At 44.0% G+C, this 19988-nt stretch overlaps 1 protein-coding gene across 2 annotated transcripts in view; it reads left to right on the top strand.

Moving 5' to 3' along the window:
- The first annotated feature begins 15754 nt into the window (after positions 1-15754).
- Positions 15755-19988, top strand: part of NECTIN3 (nectin cell adhesion molecule 3) — a 51788-nt gene continuing 47554 nt past the window's right edge. Inside the window, exon 1 of one of the 2 annotated variants that reach the window (XM_065649317.1) lies at positions 15755-16051. In XM_065649317.1, the coding sequence (XP_065505389.1) occupies positions 15832-16051 (220 nt within the window). In that variant the 5' untranslated portion in view covers positions 15755-15831. Of the gene's footprint in view, positions 16052-19676; positions 19742-19988 lie in introns of those variants that run through there. The other variant, XM_065649327.1, reaches the window with a different exon arrangement.

Raw genomic sequence — 19988 nt, 5'->3', positions numbered from 1 at the left:
TTAAGGGCAAACCTCAGAAACAGCTATTTTAGACGTGAACTCATGCACATGTATGGTTATGTCCTCATACACGTGGAGAGAACAGTACCAGCACACACCATTATACCAACATCCAAACAAGCCTGTTTGTGCTTTGGAGCCTGACACTCCTGAAGGTGTGTCATTTTAAAAGATGCATATACAAAAGCTGCATATACATATTTGTGTTCGGGATTTGTGCTGGAGAAAACCTCAGCAGGGCAAGAACTCTGATGGTTATTAGAGCCTCCAAAGTTTCAACACCAGGCTGCTTGTCACTCCTTCTGTAGTCCATTAAATTGTTGGTCTCCACTGCCAGTCCCTTGGTGCTAACGGTGTTTATGCTCTAATGGGATAGCAAAATAAGAAAAAAACCTGACAGGAATCTAACTTCAGTTAAGTGTAAGTGAGTGAGCAAATTCAGAGCTTCCAAGAAGTAAAGCTACTGCATTGCTTGTGCATCTGAGAAAACAGGAGTCACATCTGGCAATTAGCGGAGTCGGTACTGCACAACGGAGCTGCTCAAAGTTTCAGCGCTGGGAATCAGATGGAAGAAAATCCTGCACTTTCCCTTCTGCAGCTGTTCTGAGTCTGGGCTGGTTACATGCACGGCACCTACAGCTGGCATTATAGCACAGTCAACAACGCACATACCTAGTAGCAACCAAAGACGGTTGTAACGTTGTTCAGAGAGTGTGCAATATCTCTTTGCCTTGTATACTATTGCACTCATTTTCGGTTAAATTATGCTTGAATACTTTTCAATCTCCTTTTCACACCTATGCAGAGGGCACTAAGCTTGTCTTCAGTCACATAAAGTCTGCCCAGGTGCATAATTTGTTCTTTAGAAAAAGACGTAAACTTCATAGGACCTGCATAAATGATGATGAGTCTTAGTCCAAAATATATTCAGGACTGGACTTCCCTTTCCCTAACTTGTATGCCTATAATGCAAATGTCTATACCCGAGCTAGTTAGCTCAGGCTTTCCAGTTGTCCAAAGTGAGAAGCAGACAGTTTTAGGCATATGTTCATCTACCCTATTTTAGTTGTCCACTTTAGGATGAGATGAATTGCATCACAGAAATGCCTTTTCCTCTCTGTTGTCTATTAAGGAAATCCAGACTGATGATAATAAATTTACATTTCATCAGATTAATCTCCCTATGCTTTTTAAGTCCAAGAACGCCTTTTACAAGACACTTCTTCTAGGTGTCCATGGTGTCATCCTGAGCCTTGGAGTCCTTACATACAATTCATGTGACAATTTAGTGGCCTTAGATGGGTTTTTCTTATCCTGTTGTGAATTTTTTTTCCTGCGGGATTACACTGGGGAAGTGACTGCTTGCTAAAGTACTAAACTTTTAAAGAAGTTATCACCTGTTACATGTCTTCCATGAAGCCATATAATATACTTCCAAGAGAGGTTGTCATAACCTTCCAAAAGGCAACCTTGGCTGTACATACAGACTGGGGAACAAGAGGCCGGAAAGCAGCTCTGCAGAGAGGGATCTGGGGGTTCTGATCGACGGCAAGTTGAACATGAGCCAACAGTGTCCCTGGCAGCCCAGAGGGCCACCCGTGTCCTGGGTGCATCCAGCACAGCGTTGCCAGCCGGGCAGGGAGGTGATTGTCCCGCTCTGCTCTGCGCTGGTGCGGCCTCACCTGGAGCGCTGTGTGCAGCTCTGGGTGCCACAGGATAAAAAGGGTATAAAGCTACTGGAGAGTGTCCAGAAGAGGGACACGAAGTTGGTGAAGGGTTTGGAGGGGAAGCCGTGTGAGGAGCGGCTGCACTCACTGGGTTTGTTCAGCCTGGAGAAGAGGAGCCTGAGGGGAGACCTCATGGGGCTGCAGCTGCCTCACAAGGGGAGGAGGAGGGGCAGGCGCTGAGCTCTTCTCTCTGGTGACCAGTGACAGAACCCCAGGGAATGGCAGGAAGATGTGCCAGGGGAGGTTCAGGTTGGACATGAGGAAAAGGTTCTTCCCCCAGAGGGTGGTGGACACTGGAACAGGCTCCCCAGGGAGGTGTCACGGCCCCAAGCCTGACAGTGTTCAAGCAGAGACTGGACAAGGCCTCAGACACGTGGTGTGAACTGTGGGGTTGTCACATGCAGGGACAGGGGTTGGACTCAATGATCCTTGTGGGTCCCTTCCAACTCAGGACATGATTCTATGATTCTATGAAAGGATGCTAGCCATAAGCTGCACCTGCATTGCCAAGCACCTATGCAAGGTTTCCCAGAGGTAGATGGACATGCCATAGGGATGCAGCTGGTTGGTGGGCAAGTCCAGTTTCTTTAGCTCTGTTCTCTGCTTTGCCCCAGGAGGAAGAAGCTGTCTCAGCCACTCAAAGGCTGAAACTGGATCTGTTGCATTGCTGAGGTTCCATCTACTAATTACCTTGAGGATTATGTGTAAGGCCTTCAGCTGAGTTTGGAAATGGTCTGGAGCCACAGGAAGGAAAGAGGCATGAACCTCTTTCATTTGTAGAAGTCTGAAGCCAGTCAGTAGAAGGTGCTACACTTTACAGCACATGAATTTGTCATCCTCACATACAGATGCAAATTCTGTGAATTATAGTAACGCTACATGGAGATAAACAGTGCAAAAATCATTGTTCTGTTTATTTTTTTAATTAGCCCAGTGAATTTTATTCATATAAAATATCTAAGTTATGCATTTGCACCTACATGAGTTTTTTAATATCGTGAGTTATCTGCTCTGAATGAATCTGATTAACTACCAGCTGAATTTTACATGGAGAGCAACAAAGTTCCTTTTGCTAGCAGGAGAGCTGGTTTCGAGTGTTCAAATTCTTGTTTAGCGTGATCTATGGGTAGTCTGGAATCCTGTAACAGGACGCATTTTGCAGAAAATAGCTGGCTGCCTGATAGAGTCAAAAAGTAGCTGCTGCAGCAGTAAATCTCTGCCATAGTTTTGCATAAAGGCATGTCTAAATGGGGAAACTGAGCATTATATTTTAGAAACACATATGAAAAATGAAAGTGTCACAAGTGACAAAAAATGGCTATTTCACCTGGGAAGGGATATATATATAAAATCAAAGCCTGCCACGAAATTTGATTCTATGATACATTTCAAAATTGGGAAAAAAACAGCAGATTAATGTTGTTTGTATATTTTCAGCAGTCCTGCAGTCACCTTGTACTTAGCATTGGCCATGAAATGATGGCAGAATCAAACTTGGTAAATATTTATTTAGCTCTAAGGTATTAAGACTAATCCCCTCAGTTTTCCCCTCTGTTTTCCTGTCACACAAATGTGAAAAAGTTGGCACATGCAAACTTTAATTCACTACTAACTCAAGGGGATATAGAACCATTTCAACTTATAGAGGTGCTTGCATAAGCAGTTACAAAATAATTATATTTTTGCTGTATTACAGGAGAAGTTGTTTAAATTTTGCAGTGCAGTGGCTTTTAACTGACTGGTGAAGCACAGGTCTTCTGTACAAAGGCCTGACATAATGTCTTTGTACCCCATCATTTCGCAGGGAGAATTTTGTACTGAGGATTTCTGTGGGACAACCAGGAGCCAACAGATGCTTGGTGGAGTTTCACCGAATCGGCTTTACATTAGTTCAGAAAAAAAGTAAGTGAAAGAACATGGTCCAAATCCTTTCTTTTTTTCTTTTGCATCAGCACAGCTTCTTTAATAGTTAACACTTGTACACCCTGGAATCATGCCATGCATCTTAACTCTTCTTTACCCAATTTATTAGTTATGCGTGTTGCACTTCCATGCCAAAGCTCTGACGTGGGGCTCTGGCGTGCTTCAAATATGTCTTCCAGATACCCACTTCTGAGTGCAACCAGCTTTCTGCTGCTGTAGCTGTCCCATTCTGCTTCTTCAGCAGATCTCCAAGTCCTGAAGAAATAAAACGAGCCCATGCCTTCCCTTGTATCTACCTATACAGGGTGGCCTTATGCCACTCTTTCCATGAACTCTGTGGGCTCCTGATGAGGTCCTTACCATGACAGTTTTCTCCTGCAAAGCTGTCGCATCATACCCTGTACATCTTTCAAAGGATGGAGTGAATTGAGCCAGGCCTCTTCAGAGCTCTGGCCTCATTTCTGCTCTAATATTCTTCAGTTCTCAGGACCTAGTTATGCTAGTCATGCATTCACACATGCTGTGCCCACCTTTACTTGCTGTGTTACCTATGAACATTGGAGAAAATATACCAATTACATTGTCACACAGTTGTGGGGTTTTCTTCCTTCCAAAATGTAAGTGGATCTAAATGGATCTGCATACACTGAGTTATTGACACCTACGGTCATTACTAATACAGCAGAGTAAATTATGATTCTTTTTAGTTAAATAATTACAATAAAAAATAAAGGGAAAAGTCTTCTGCTACACTGAAATCAAAATGGACTTTTTCTGTGTATTTTTCATTGAAACATTGCATTTTGTTCTCAGATTATGTACTTCTAATTATTTCGTCTTTAAAAAATACAGACCACTCGCCAATGAAAAATGTTGCTTGAAAGGAAAAGCCAAAACGATTCATTAAAAAAATGTCAAAATAAGCAGTTGGTGTTTCTAAAATGAAACATTTTAGGTCTTTTTATACTGCTTCCATATTTTCCAGTCGTAATTATTTGCCAAATTACACTTATTGGTGTGAACAATTTCAGTCACTTTAGAACTGTACTTTCAGTGACTTTTCCAGTAATTGAAAAAAAAAATCTATCCTTGTTGTTATAACAATAAAGGATGTAAAAATATTCACTGTAAAATGGAGCAGGAACAATAGACACAGTCATAACAGATGAATAAGAAACAGTATTTCTGTTCCAGGAAAGTAGCTCAGCAGGCATTTTCCAAGCTGTCTACACTTCACAGTTGTGAGTGGTCTATAGCTGTATCTGAAAGCAAGTCTTCTAGCACCCCACGTAAAACCTTCCTTACTCTTCCAGGTCGAGGTTCCTCTCTTGCCTGAGTTAGATTCTGTATTTGAGTCCCTGATAGCATATCCCCACATCAGTACTTCAGTGACTTCTTTCTTTATCAGTGCTCATGCTGTTTTCTCTCTTTACTGAAGATGTCTAATATAGTAAACATAATTCAGTAAATAGAATTTTACACGTTTCAGCTAACTTTTAGTCTTGAAGATTCTCATTCGCACCAGAAATTCCAGCCTTTTTGAAAATGGCATATACTCTCTTGTGAAAAATCTGATTTAAATTCATCTATATTTTCTGGTTAAAAAAATAGTTTTGGTGAAATTTCCCGATTCCCTATAACCAAGTCAGATCAGGGCTTCTATATTGCTAAGATTAACACACAGACTGAACTCTACATGTGTCAGTGACGTTGTTTTGTCACACCTGCCACCAGCCACATAAAATAAAGTGTAGGCAGAAGTCTTCCCAGGATAAGGTCACTCATAAGACAAGTTGCATCTAATGTACCCATTTAGATAAATGTATACAAGCGTAAGTAGAGAAATGCTACATGTTAGAATGATGACTGGGTTGCAACCATAATTCTGTTTTGCTTAGAACCCAAGAAATGTTCCTCTAGTAACATGTAACTAGAAAACCATAAATTACTGTCTGTCTTTTACCTCTGTGCCCCTAATTCTTAAAAGATGTACTTATGTATTACTGGTCAGAGATATACAAATATTTAATGGCATAAATCCCTGCTTACAATACACTGAAATCAAGGACTATAGCATTTTTCCTCCTGGAAAGGAGTTGCACAGTACACAATTTATACTATTTTCCACATACATGAGAGAGAATGCAATGTCTTCTGTTTATCGACTGAACAGGCAGAGACAGCATCAAAATCATATTTTCTTCTCATACAACCTGCCAGAATGCCAACACCCCAGTTCTTATGCATGGTTCATATCCTTACGAGTGAAATTGTTTATTATTGTCTCATGTAAATTGGTTTCCTCCCTCATTTCTAAGATTATTAATAAGAACATAAGCAATAAGAATACAAGTCATTCTGATTTTGGAGAAGCTTTTTTTATTCAACTGTCTTTCTGAGGGCTTATGACCTTGATGAAGGCTTCTCATGGGAAACTGAAGTGATACAATCAACAAGTGATGCAGCTAAAAATGGCTGTCAGGGCTTGGACTGAGTATTTTAGATAAGTCTCAGCCAAGGATCTATGGAAAATTTGATTACAATTGGTTATACGTTTTGTGCTATCAAAGTGTGAATATCTTCTGTCCTGGTGAAAATGCACTTCATTTCTCATTGAAATCCTACATGTTTTTGTGGGTTAATTTCTATGTTGGCATTTATTCTTGAATGCTCCCTCTCCCCAACAAATCTGTTAGAATCACTGTGCTACTCAAATAATCACAACTATTTATGCAGTTTATTTAAACCTCATGCTAGTAAAACCTTTCTAAAGCATTGCACCATTATTCAGCTCATAGAAAACCATCAGTTTCTGAAATGCTTAAAAGAGTGAGATTAGGGGTGGTAGGGCTTAAGGTTGATTAAGACTATCTGTTACTTCTCTGTATTTCCTATTTTATTTATTGTTTCATTCAATTGATTGCAAGCAGAGGAACAACATAACTGACAAAACTAAAGAGGCTCTAAAGCTAACATCAAATGGCCATTTCAGCTTGAAACGATTAAATTAAATATCCAGACCACTCAAGGCTAACGGCACAAGTCCATAGTGGGAACGTGGAGTCTTCTCTGAAAATGCAGTGCATGAACTGGATGCTGTCTCTCCTGAAACCACGTGAAGCCCTTTACACAGCCAAATTGTAAATACTAACACATTTTTGTGTTCATATAAACAGGTAACAAATGAAGAGACTAACAGAAAAAACATGCAGTTCCACAAACTTGGTTCTTACTCTGCAGAACGATGAGATAATGGGACTGAGGGCTCTCACTGCCCAAAAGTGAATACAGGCACCATCATGGTGCTTTGTGACGGGGTAACTCCAGGAGAAAAATCCGAAAAATGGGATTTGTCAGATTGGCATCATTCTTCATGCTCATCAAATTGTTTAGAGAGCTTAGCTGAAGCAAAAAGTGAAACAGGATAGCAGCTGGTGCAAAAAAGATCCTTAACATTTGATAGATGACGTACGTGAGAGAAAGCATGGCTCTTTGGCTGAGGGAGGGAGAATTGCAACAAAGACCTGAATTTATTTTTGCCATTCTACCTATTATACCTAGGATTACCGCAGAAAACAAAGAAATAATGGTGTTGTTCCTTTCAAGTGCAAAGCGTGACTGACTGCATTTCATTCTGCTCTATTCCTTCCATAGATTAAAGCCCAAGAGTTACGACTGTGTTTTCACAGCAAAATATAGATACATGAATAAATCAGTAAATAAAAATGATGATTTGCTGCAGGGCAGATGTTAACAAAGCACTTGTGGTAATGAAATTGATATCAAAACCATTTGTAAACAACTCTAGGATTGGCAACCGTCAAAAGCCAAGAGATTCATATTTAATGCTGGTACTTTTCTCTACTTCAGATGTATTAAAAAAAGAGACACCATATGCTCAGGGGTGGGAATAGGGTGGGTATACCAAACTAACATTATATAGAAACTATAATAAAATCGCTGTTGAAGAATTGATCCCACATGACATGCTGTTGAATGTACTTGGATGTAAACGAGCTGACAAAAATTAGATAATTAAATATATAATTAGGCCTTGGAAATTGCTGTTGAAGGATAGCATTGAGGATGCGACTAATTTTACAAGGCATTAGCAGGTGTGAGTTTTTGGTCAGGTGAAATATGCTTTATAGCCTTTATTTCTCAGGGTATTTACATGTACATGTAACTTAGAGCAAGTTTTCTTCCTTTTAATTAGATTCTTCTCATACTTAAAGATACCAGTTAAGCCCGTATGCTTCCTTGATTGTGTCTGCTAAAGGATGACATTAGAAGAATGTCAGGTGTTTCAGTATTGTACACCTCACTTAAGATATTCCTTCAAACTGATTTATTTTGCGTAAACTGAAAAGAGGACTTTCATATTTCTGTGGCAGGGTGGCCTGTTTTGGATTACTTAATCCTTTCTGAGTGGATTACTATAAATTAAGGGAAAAAAATTCTCAGGCCTTGTGAACTTCTAAATAAGGTGTAGGTATACCCTTGCCCCCCTCCCCTCCCCTGACAAAAATAATATTATTCCAAACATCATTTTTGCAGAATCTGGAAACATTTGTGAATTTGGGACAGTTTCCAGCAAATGGCAGAATGTCTCATTCTGGAAGACTGAAACAATGAAAGACTAAATATTTCCAAAATGAAACATTGGTATTTCACATTTAAACGACACATTTGTTTAGAAACTGACCTAATTTGAAGGGGTCAAAAAGGTTTATAAAAGCCAAAAATAAAACTTTTTTTTTTTTTGGCACAACTGAAATGACGTTTTTCCCATATTTTGGCTGGATGACCAAAGAAAAAAAATCCACTATTCATGTGCCCTTAATCTACACAGATTTTTCCCTTGTTATATAACAATTTTGATCATGAGGTGATTTCTAGGTAAAAGAGTTACATAATTGCAATTTAGATGTAGTCACTATCAATAAAGGCGCTCTTTTTCTTCACAGATAAAAGGGTATTAATTTCTCTATAAACGCAGCTTTCTCTTGTATATGGGAATAGTTGAAGTAGTGCAAGATATTTATGTAGATGAGGACTTCAACCTCAGTGATGCTTTCCATGTGCACCAGTGTACTTCTCTTCGTGTAATGACACTCCCTAGGACAGAGCAATGAATGCTCAGGTGAAAGCCAAGCTTTAAAGATCTTCTGTATGCTTCTAACAGCATCTATTAGAAAGCTGTATAGAAATGAAGCACCCTATGTGCTCGTTTTTAAAATTTAATAAGATTCCTTCAGTTTACAATTTTTTTTCAAAGTATCAAAAGTGTGTAGGTGCATTCTGGGCTACTCTTTTTAGGCTGAAAGTAGAAGAGCAAATTCTGAATTTAATTATACATGTAAAAGTGTAAAAATATCTGTCTAAAATCAGTGTGCATTCCTCTTTGCCACACAAAGTTTTAAAATGATCTGTATGCACTCAAAAAATCATTCAGAGACGGAAACCTTCATTTAGTTTCATGCCGACACTAATTTTTATAGATACTAAAAAATGGCATAATATAAACTGCACTGTATGCAGGCTTCATACAGCAGAAACCTCCAGGTATAATAAGGTGACTTTTCCTTCTCCATTCCATGGTTCACCATGGCATGTTTCAATCTTATGCTGGTTTTTGAATTCCCAGAAGTTTACATGGTTTCAAGTACAAAACATGGACGCAAGCAGCAGGAATACAGCATGTTACTGCAGTTACCTTGTGATTTTACCTTGATGCATCTTTCATACATTGCAAATTGAAGCTGTATCGCTAGGACACAGGCAGGCACAACCTTTGGGTTTGTGTACTCCACTCATCACACTGTGGAAAACCTGCTGCCTTTAACAGTCAATCCACAGAGGAAAAGGAAGCGGAAAAGAAGAAAAGCAAAGTAACAAGATTACACCATTTATAGTAGTTAAAATCTCACCAAGATGTGCTCATTTCTAAGGATAAGAATAAGTGCTCTCAAGGAAAATGAAAGGACTAAGGGAGGAGCAGTTAAGAAGATGAAGAGAATAAGTCTGAGAAGAAAAAACAGCAAGTTCCTCCAGGGAATTCTAAACCTGCTTCTTCTCCCATAATTAAGTGAAGCTAGTGTAGCAGAGCTGATACTAAAAATGAACAAAGGTTCCCATTAAAATGAATGTTAAAACTCCCTTTTCCTTGAATCAAGAACTAACCTCCTGCCGGGGCTGAGATCATGTCAGTGAATCGGGACAATGAAAATATCATTGTGAAATGTAGGTATATGCTATAAAATTGTGACCTTATTGGGATATATACACACATATATTTTTTCCCCAGAAGTCATTTTGATCCTGTAGAAAAGCAGATTCATTTCAGGTTTTTCTAGTCATGAGAGAAACATCTACTGGGATAGCAAGAATCCTCTTACAGAGCTGAACAAGGACTATCTTGGTAATTATCCCTCCTCCACCACTGTACCATGCGGAGGCTGGATGAAGTGGCGGGTCAGCAGCTCTCCCTTGTGCAGGGAAATCAGCCAGACCATGGAGGTGTGCCTGGGGGTGTCATTTTGGCCAGTGGAGAGACCACTGTCATGAGCAGGGAAGAAGGACTGCAGTATAGGGATGTCCAATTGGCACCCAAGCAGATCGGCAGCACCCTGGGCTTCTGGCTAATAGTTTTGGCTAGAGAGCAGCCCCGGGGGGAGGGAGATAAAAAGCGAGATTTAGCATCCTCCCTCTGCTACACCAGCTACAGACCAGGGTATGGTCCTCTGGGTTTCTTCCTCTCTTTCTAATTGTACCACAATGCTACTGCTTCTGAAACATCATGGCAACAGCTCCCCTCCCCTCTCCTCCTCACTCCTCTCCTCTCCTCTCCTCTCCTCTCCTCTCCTCTCCTCTCCTCTCTTGCTCTCCTCTCCTCTCCTGCCATTCCCTTCATTTTTCTCTCTCTCACATTACTGTGCTCTTTTTGCTCATTTTAAGTGTACTAATGCTTGTACCTAGAAAGAAATGTGGTAGTTTTAGAACAAAACAAGCAAACCGTGCATTTGTCCATACAGAGACATATGAATCAAGGGTGTTTTGTATTTATTAGTATAAAATATCACAATTCAATATAAGTATACATAAATAGTTACAGAAGAGAGAAAGGCAAAAAAACCAGACTTACGGAAGGAGAGCAAGATACTACAGTAAAGGGAAGCAGAGCAGAAAGAAAACAGAGGAAGCATTGTCTGACTTGCAAATATTCGTTCGAGAGGAATCCTTAAGTTTTCTGTCCTTTTTTTCAATAAGGTAAGTGGCAAGCAGAGAGATCTAATTGGAAACCATGCCGTTTCCTCATCTATTATTTTTTGTCTGTCAGAAATGCATATGAGGAATTTACTGAGTTGGCTGGGAGTCTTAAACCTCTTGGCTGAGACAACAGGAATCTCAAATGCATTGTATATAGGCTGGATGGTATGGACTCGTAACCATGGGTATGAAATGTGTTTAGGGTGATTATTGGCAATAACTGCGTTACTCTTTTGTGAAAAAAGCACGAGCTTCGTAACTTTTCTGAGATACATAAAAGTTCTCACACAAATGTGTGAGAGCAGGGCCACTCTGAGTACAAGAGAATCAGTTTTCTAATTGTACTTTGCAATGAAGAGGGAGTCAGTCACTCATATTTCTCCTTAAAGGGATAGTCTTTGATTGAAACAAGATTTAAGTATGTCATCTTTACTAAGCAAAGTACTGGGAAAATGGATTTTAAAAATATCATATACCATGCGACTGTATATATGTTATTCTTGGCTAAGCTTGCTTATGATTTGAATCAAAATATTATGATAGATTTTTCTATGAGGTGACTAATCCAACTTTACAATATATTCTTAATCTTAGTCATTTCCTAATAAAAGTCACAGTTATAGAGCATCCATCCCCCCAAAATTCCTAAGTGTATCCAGCACTACTACAAACAAAATTTACCCACAATAAGCCAAACTCTGTGCATTTTGGGCTGCTGCCTGAGCCCTTCCCAAACCCCTTCAAGGACGACCAGAGCACCAAGTCCACCGCTGGGTCAGGAGACGCAGACACATAAATATGCAGCCCACAGTCCCCAAGCCTGCTGGAACCACTGTCAATCATGCCTGCTGCACGGCCTACAGGGATGCTTTTCTGTGGACTTCTAGAGAAGGAATTGAACAGGCATCTTTCTCCGCACAGCACAGAAAATAGCAATTCTGGCGGTGGTTTTGTTGAGGCACAACCACAGACACAACTGTTCTGACTTTAGCTGAAGGATGGATGCAGAAACACAACCACCTGTTAGCGAACCGCAGAAACTCTGTGTAATAACAAGCCAAGTATCTCATCCAGCTGGAAGCACATGGAAAAAAAGGCAGGTTTTGTTTGGGGTTGGTTCGGTGTGGTTTTATTTTAAAGGGTCATAACGGGTGGTGGTGCGCAAGCATTGCCAGGGAGGCCCCATCCCATCCATTCGAATGGAAGCGAGAGTTTTCAGAAAAGCACATTGTTCTGCCACAAATCTATTTGCCGATTCCCACTGAAGTGAATAGCCCTTCATTCCAGCAGGAATTTGCGCCGTCACTTCAAATGTTATGCATATAAGATAATTTCACACTGCTCTAGGACTTTGTTTTCAAATGATGAAAAGGGTTAAGAAGGGAGAAGTAAATGCTTGCCAAACACCCTGGTCTAAATTAAGGGTAAGGGCTTTCTTTTTCATGACGGGGGGAAGGGCAGGTGGGTGGACAATGGCCAGAAAGAGAGGGAAATATGGACTGGAAATGAAGTACAGTCTTTTGTCTTTCCACAGCTCAAAAATGCTTTTGAACAGGACTGCTGCCAACTGTGGAAAACCATATTTTTATGGAAAAAAATAGCAAAGGATTTACAAGAACCAAGACAGTGTGTCCTATACGCATTTATACAATATTATGCAAGATTAATTGTTGGGAGCATCATGCCTTCAGGAGTGTTCTAAGCATCGGGGAGTCAAATTTAGCCTTGATATCATGAAGTCAAATTTCCTTTTGTATCACAAATTCCCCAGGATGCCTGATTACAACAGCGCTGAATCTGGCAGTGGAAGATGTTACCTACAGACTGGGCATGGTTCTGTTTAAATATGACAAACTGCATTTGCTTCCTTAGCCTGCATGAATCGAATTGATGTACATATTTTGGTGCTAGACCTTCAAAACATTTTATTTTAAACAGACTTAATGCCTTTTGTTGTTTTGGAATGAGAAGAACTGAAAATATTCTAGCAGATGACAATTTGATTATAGTTGTTACAAATAGGATTTTAAGGGTTGCACTCTCAATTACGCTATGGTCCCATTATATTTCCTGCGCATCCTAAGAGTGCTTTAAACTTGGTGTAAATGTAATTATGAGATGTAATTTGCTTTGACTATTAACTATAAAAGGGGATTTATCTATATAGGACTCATCTATACAGGGAAATGCAATAATTACACCCAATTACAACATCTACCTGGAATGTAACATCAGCAAAGCCATACCAGTATAAATTATTCTGCTACAATTACGCTCATCAATTTTCCCATGTAAAAAGGCTCTTAGCATAAATAAAAATTGGGCTCTAATGATTAATTCAGTATTATATTTACCTAGGATTATTGGCATGGTGGAATATACTGGTTTCCACAGAATCAAAACAGCAAAGAGTCTAACAACAAAGGGCCAGGCTTCAAAAGTATCAGCAGAGTGGGAAAACCTCTTTTTTTCCTTTAAACAAACTGTCATACGAATCTGTTTACGCACTTTCAGACAAGACCCAGTGTACCACCTGAGCAATCCTGAGTCCTAATCCCAGAGCAAATTGGCATGAGAACAGTTTTGTACTGGCTGAAGATGAGATTTACAGATTTACATTGATTTCACAAAACTTTGAGAGTCCTCTCCGTTATATTGGTTTGCATAGCAAAATGTTGATGAACATCTAATGTCCATCATGGCTAGCAGTTTGCCTCTAGTAACTCTTTGCCTGAATTCTGTTTTGTTTTGCAGTTACAAATTAATGAGGCCAGTTAATTGGCAAACATTCAGTGTAGCTGAAGACCGGATGAACATACTATTGTGAGCATCTGATAAACCTAACCATGCATAGCTTTGAGAGAAACTGCTGTTCATGTCCACCATTAAAGGAAATTATTGCATATTACACTATATTGGGGAAAAGGTAGGGCTTATATGGAACCTGCTCCCAGTAGATGTCTCAGCAGTAGGTATGGCATATGCAGCTATCCAATATTTTCCTTGAAGTTTTGCAAGGATAGTGCATTTGAAATGAAAAAGCACACCTAGATTGTAATGAAGCAAGACTCTCAACCCAATTCTTTCGAGCTTCTGTATTTTGCTGTCAAAAATCTGATTTGGGGATACACCCATTGACACTGTGCCCACATCACCAACATTCAGATCAGTGCCGAGATGCAGCAAAGAAACTGTATTTCCTAGAAGAGTTGCCTTTAATTTTGTGACCTGATTACAGCCTGCTTTAATTCCAAGACAGCCCTTAGCTGGACTCCTGGGACCTTGGGCAAAAGCACAAATCCCCTCCTCACCTCCAGAGTGGCCACTCTGCCCTGTCACCTCAGTTACAGCACTGGTCTCCGCCTGTGGCTGGGGCACCACCGCTCCCTGCGGAGCAGCTCTGCCCTCATCCATGACAGCCTTACCCAGAGCAAAGCTATGTGCTGTGCCACAGCCAAGAATCCCCGCAGGCGCTGGCGTGACAGAAACCCTCCCTGCTGCCCCCGGGCCCCCCAGGCCCCTCTGCGAGGGCTGCACAGGGCCATATTTGGCGATTTCTGTGCAGGGCTCACGCTGCTCCCTGATGGCTTCAGGCCCCCCCACTAGTTCTGCCACAGTCTTGCCTTCGGGTACAGCCATCTCTCACGGGTTTAGGATGGGGTCCGCATCTTTTCGCACCCCTGCACTCGATGCTCCCTCGCCTTGGGCTGCCGAGGCGCCGACACCAGCCACGGGGGGAGGTGCTGTGGGCACGGGTGCCCCTGCCCGGCACCCCCGGGGTCACCAGGTAGCGCACTACGTGCCTCTCACGAGGGGCCAGCCAACGGCAGAGTAACGGACGAGGGGGCGGCGGCGGGAAAGTTTACTGTTGGCAAACCCACGGCGATAAAGCCGAGCGCCCGCTGCCCCACGCGGGATCGGCTGCGCCCCGGCCCCGCAGCGGGCGGGGTCCCCGTGGAGGAGGAAACGGTTCGTCGTACGGAGGAGAGAGCTGCGCCGGCCGCCCCCTCCAGAGGAGCCCAAAACGGCCCTGACCGGACTCCCGGCGGCCGGGCGAACGGGAACGCCCGTCACCGCGCCCGGCGCAGCGGGCTGCGACCAGTCCCCGCACCGTCCTCCGGGGGACCCCGCCCGGGGCATGCGCTGCTGACCGGTCCCCAGGCCGCGGAGCAGCCGCCGCCCGGCCCGGCCCGGCAGCGCGGGATCCCACGGCCGCACAGCTCCCCTCTCTCGCTGGCTTCCCGTTGCCTCAGCCGGGCCCGCGGCCGGCGTGTGCCGGACAGCGGCTGGGTGGACGCGTGGCGGAGCTTCCCTTCTCCGCAGGGGCAAAGCGGGCCGGGAAGGGCGGAGGAGGCCGGGCGGCTGCCGGGGGCGGCGGGAGAGGCGAGCGGGAGAGGGCGGGAGCGGGGGCCGGGCGGTGAGTCAACCGGGGCGCGCGGCGCCCCCGACCACGCTCGGGGCGGTGGCGGGCGGGGCGGTGGAGGGGGCGGGGCGGGACGTACCAACAGCCCCCCCGGGGGAGGACACTCTGGTACCCCCCCCTCCCACCAGCTGCCCGCGCCGCCCGCGTTGCCAAGGGGAACCCCTCCGGCGCGCGGAGCGTCTGCGAGTCCACAGAGCGGGCCGGGAGAGGCGGGGTCGAGGCGACTTGTCCCCGGGCGGGTGGAAAAGTGGGGGGACGGGGGTCGAGGTAGACGCGCGCGGCACACACCTTCCTCTCCGCCCTCCCACCCCCCCCCCTTCCCCGCGGCGGGGTGGTGTGGCCCGCTCTGAGGAGGGCGGGGAGCGGCGCGCAGCGCCTGCCTGCTCAGTGACACACGCACCCGTTGCGGGGAGGCGGCGGCTGGTTGGGGAGCGAGGGAACGGGCAGGCGGGTATCGTAGCGGCGGCGACTGGGAGCTGAGCCCGGAGCATGGCAGAGGCCGAAGCCGCTGCGGAGGCTGCTGCTGGTTTCCCCCCTTCGCCGGCTCCTCCCGCCTGCCGGGAACTTTTTCCAGCGGCCGGCGGCCGTGCCTCCCCTCGGTGGTGGTGGTGGCAGCGGCGGAGGCAGCAGCGGCGGCGGCTCCGCTCGGCGGTGCCTCCCGGGCCGGGGCTGGGGCTGCTGGGGCTGGTTTTCTCTCGCTTCTGCTGCAGTAAGTGAAACTTTTTCCCGTTGGCGGCCGGGGCAGGGCGAGGGGGCGGGTGGAGGGAGGAGAGAAACCCGAGCCCCGGCAGCGCCGGGGGACTCGGCCGAGTTGGGGGAAACTTTGTGTGCGCGGCCGGCGGGGCGGGGTGGCGGTTGCCTGCCGGCCGCCCTCCGGACGGGCATGGCGGGGAAGACGTGACCGGGTTCACGGGAGTTTCCCCCGAGAACGACTGTGAAAGAGAGAGGCGAGGAGGAGCCGGAGCCTGCCCCGAGCCCGGGAGACCCCCGGGCGCTTTTCTCCGCCTTCTCCCCGAGAACCACCTCCCCCGCTAGCGCCGCCGCCGGGACTCACACCCGCTTCGAGGCCGTGGCCGGCCGGAGCGGGTGCCGGCAGGGCCGTTGTGCCGGCCCGTTGGCTTCACTTGCCGCGCCGGGGACCGTTACGAGCGCGGGGCCCGGGGACGGGAGCCGCCCCGCCGGGCGCCTCTCCGCGAAGTTTCTTCGGCGGTCGGCTCCGCGCCGCCCGGCTGGCTGGGGCGGCCGCAGCCCGGGGCGGGGCGCCGGGGCGAGTTTGTCCGCCGCTGGTCCGGTGGTGGGGCTGGGACATCTCCTCCTCTCCCCCGGCCTGACGGGCGGCGGGTTTTCCGCCGTAATTCCCGTCCTGAACGGCGGAATTTCGCTTGTTTGCGGAGATTCACGGCTGCTCCTCCCTCCTGCCTGTGGGAAGGACAGAACGGCGGGTCTTCGTGTTCTCCCGGTGTACTTCGGCGGAGGAAGAATTCGCTCTTTGCTTCTGGTGTTGCTGGCTTCTTTCGTTGTTTGCTCTTAATTAGGGTGAAATCGGTGCTGGTTACTGTGGGTTTATGGTTTTAGATCGCTTATCTCTTGTTGTGAAAATGTGTGTACGCTGCATCACCCTCATCTCGAGCAGCTGCTGCTGGGGCACTGCGGTGCGGGCCCCCCATGTGGTTTGATGTGACCGCTCGTAGGAAAATGCTGCCCCCACCCCTCCTGCTTTTTTTTATCTGTGGAAAACAAGAAAGCAACGTAGCAGTTGGAAGCGAAATCGGAGCAGGATTTTTTGTTTTTCTTTACTGCATGCAACGTAGCGTGTATAGTGTCATCTTTACGGCAGTGAAAGATGAGGGGGGGGGAAAAAAGTGGACTTGGGCAAGAGCTCATCAAAAACCATAATCCTGCTGTTGTATTCCCAGTGCAGTAATGAATAGTTGGCAAGGGTATTTTATTATAGGCTACACCGTGTCCTTTCCCTTGAAGGAAACAGGAACAAGTTAGAGGAGGTAGTCTCTGGAGGTTCATGTGATAAAAATACTGAGGAACTTGCAAGCTATGCCACCATAAAGCCATTGTATAGTATCTGAGAAATCCTTTTTCAGGGAGGGAGTTGAGACACTGCTGCTGTAAGATTGTGCTCTTGCATGTAATAGTCTCCCCCCTCTGGCAATGATGTAGCTTTCAGAAAAGATTATTATTACTAATTTAAGCTTAAAGACATGCATTTGTTCAAAGAGCACCCTGTGAAATTGTGTATGTTATATCTGTCCCTAAAGAAAAGCAACGACGGGAAAGACAGAAGGGTTTATTTCGGAGAAGGAAGAGTAGTTCACTGTCATTCCTTGTTCTGATGGTGAATCTGTTGCTGTTTCACTTTACTGAGAGCTAATGTGCTCACATGAATTTAGTTGAGAGGACAGATGTGGTCCTAACCAAGCTGAATAATGACTGCAATGCAAGTTACAGCATAAGAGTTCTGCGGGACTGGGTGATTCTCTTGTTAGCCAGAGATTACTGGGATGCTTCTTTAGAGAAGATGAAACATATGTTTGTGAGATGGTCTAAAAGTTGGATTGCTTATGCAGAAATTTTTCTGTGTTGCATAGAGTATGTCCTGGCTACAGGATCAGGTCTCTAAATGGGTGTCTTTCTTATTTTTTAATAGATCATCAGCTATTAAATGAAGTTGCTGTTGAAAAACTGAAACAAGATCTATTGCCTTATTGTATGTTCTCTAGATCTACTTGGCTGACTGTTTTTAAAAAAGTGTTAGAGACCTGTTTTTCTTCCTCTTTAAAATACATCCAACAGTTTAATTTCTCAGACATGAAACTTTGGAGCTCTTAGTTGATGACAAACACACACTTAGACAGTATTGGTCTTTTTTGTGGTAAACTGACTTTTTCAGTATTAGGAAGGTGCGGCATTTCAAAACCTTAAGGCTTGAAGACTTAGTTTTCATAGGGTTGGCAAACTTCTTGCACTAGCAGTGTTTTTCCTCTCCCTTTGTTCAGGGTGATTTCTGCTCTTTTCTGATTAAAAATGTGAAGTTGAAGACTTGGCCTAACCCTGCCAAGCTATTTTTACATGTAAGTATGAAGATAATAGTAACAATGAAGTGAAGAGCATGGATGTGCTGTGTCATGCGCTGGCTTACTATTTTAGACTCGATGAGTGTAATTTAGATGTCAGTCTTCCCAGATTACTTTTGGCATATGTGAACTTGACTGATAACACTTCAGAACGTTTGCCAAAAGTGGGAATGTTGTATTGAAATAATGTTCTTTTTCAAGTGCAAAATTTTGAAGTATAATCTATGGATAAAAGGAGGAACTTAAAAAAACTACTAATGACTTTAGTACTGTGAGGTAAGAAGCAGGGGAAGATGATTTTTTTTTTGTCAATATCTTAGTTTTTAGAGTACTTTATTCCCCCCTGAAATTTCCTACAATTGTTTTCATTATCTGTCACTCGTGAGTGTGAAGGAAAAATGACAGTGCTTGTTAAGAGTGCTCGTAAATATATTTTGAGCATGATTAGATGTTGACGGAACTCAAAATTTCTGAATACTGTTGGTGACCATTCTTCCTACTGCTCGGTCATTTCTGATAATGCTAGCAGAAGGAAAAATTGAAAACAGCACTACAAAAAAACCCCTGTGTAGAATAACTTCACTGTAAAATCTGATCAGTTTTTATGCAGTCATTTTGACTGACAGCTGGAAATGATGAGTTATTTGATCTATAATTCCTCAGACAAATATTACCAAAAAAACCTCCAACACTCAAACAAAAAGAAAAAGAAAGGGGAAGAAAAAGAGCAAATGCATGTGGAATCTGAAGTAACAGCAACTCCAGACTCTGGTGGAGCTAGAAGGGTTGGATTATAAAGGTTTGGATAATACAAGTGTAGGATGAATGAAAAGTGAGGATGCCAACTACCGTTTTTGGCTTCTACTGTGCAAGAACTCCCATATATATGAAAGTGAAGTGTAATGTTATTTGAGTTAAGATCTGAATGCCTTGAGTATTATAAAAGAATTGTGATGGTTGTTTAGCCACTTGTGCTACATAAAGGTTGAAGAGCTTATTGATTTAAACAATGTGTTTATCTCTTGCCTCCTTAATTTTATGTCATGGAATTGGAAGATTGCTTGATATTGAACAAAAGAAGGCTCTAGCAGGATTTATATTTCTTTTAAGATCACAGAGTTGAGTATCTTGTTTGGAAAAATGGTCAAATCTAGGCTGTTCTCTCTCCTATTACCTTTATGTAGTATTGCTCCCAGGATGGTATTGGGAAATGAAGGACTGTTCTGTAGAAGGAGCAGCAAAATATGTGCCTTTACAGAGCAGCTGTGCCAGCTGATTACCCTTCAGGTGCTGGTGTTAGAGCTTTTAAGGTATGCAAAAACACAGATGTAAATGTATCTGCTGTGAAATGGGAAAAGGAATTGGGGATATGTTGCTTCAGTAAGCAGTGTGTGGGGCTAATAAGTACCATTTGTGGAGCTCAAAGAAAAATTGAGTTAGAAGCTCTAGAATTGACAGTCTAAATCTCAATTTTTAGGAGGAAAATAAGTAAGGAATGGAAGTAGGGTAAGAGAAGTACGAAACCTGGTATACAAACTGGTAGAAGGTAATTTTGCG

This window comes from Caloenas nicobarica, chromosome 1 (assembly GCF_036013445.1).
Source record: "Caloenas nicobarica isolate bCalNic1 chromosome 1, bCalNic1.hap1, whole genome shotgun sequence".
In the NCBI taxonomy this organism is placed as follows: domain Eukaryota; kingdom Metazoa; phylum Chordata; class Aves; order Columbiformes; family Columbidae; genus Caloenas; species Caloenas nicobarica.
This window is presented reverse-complemented; position numbering and strand designations above follow the sequence as displayed.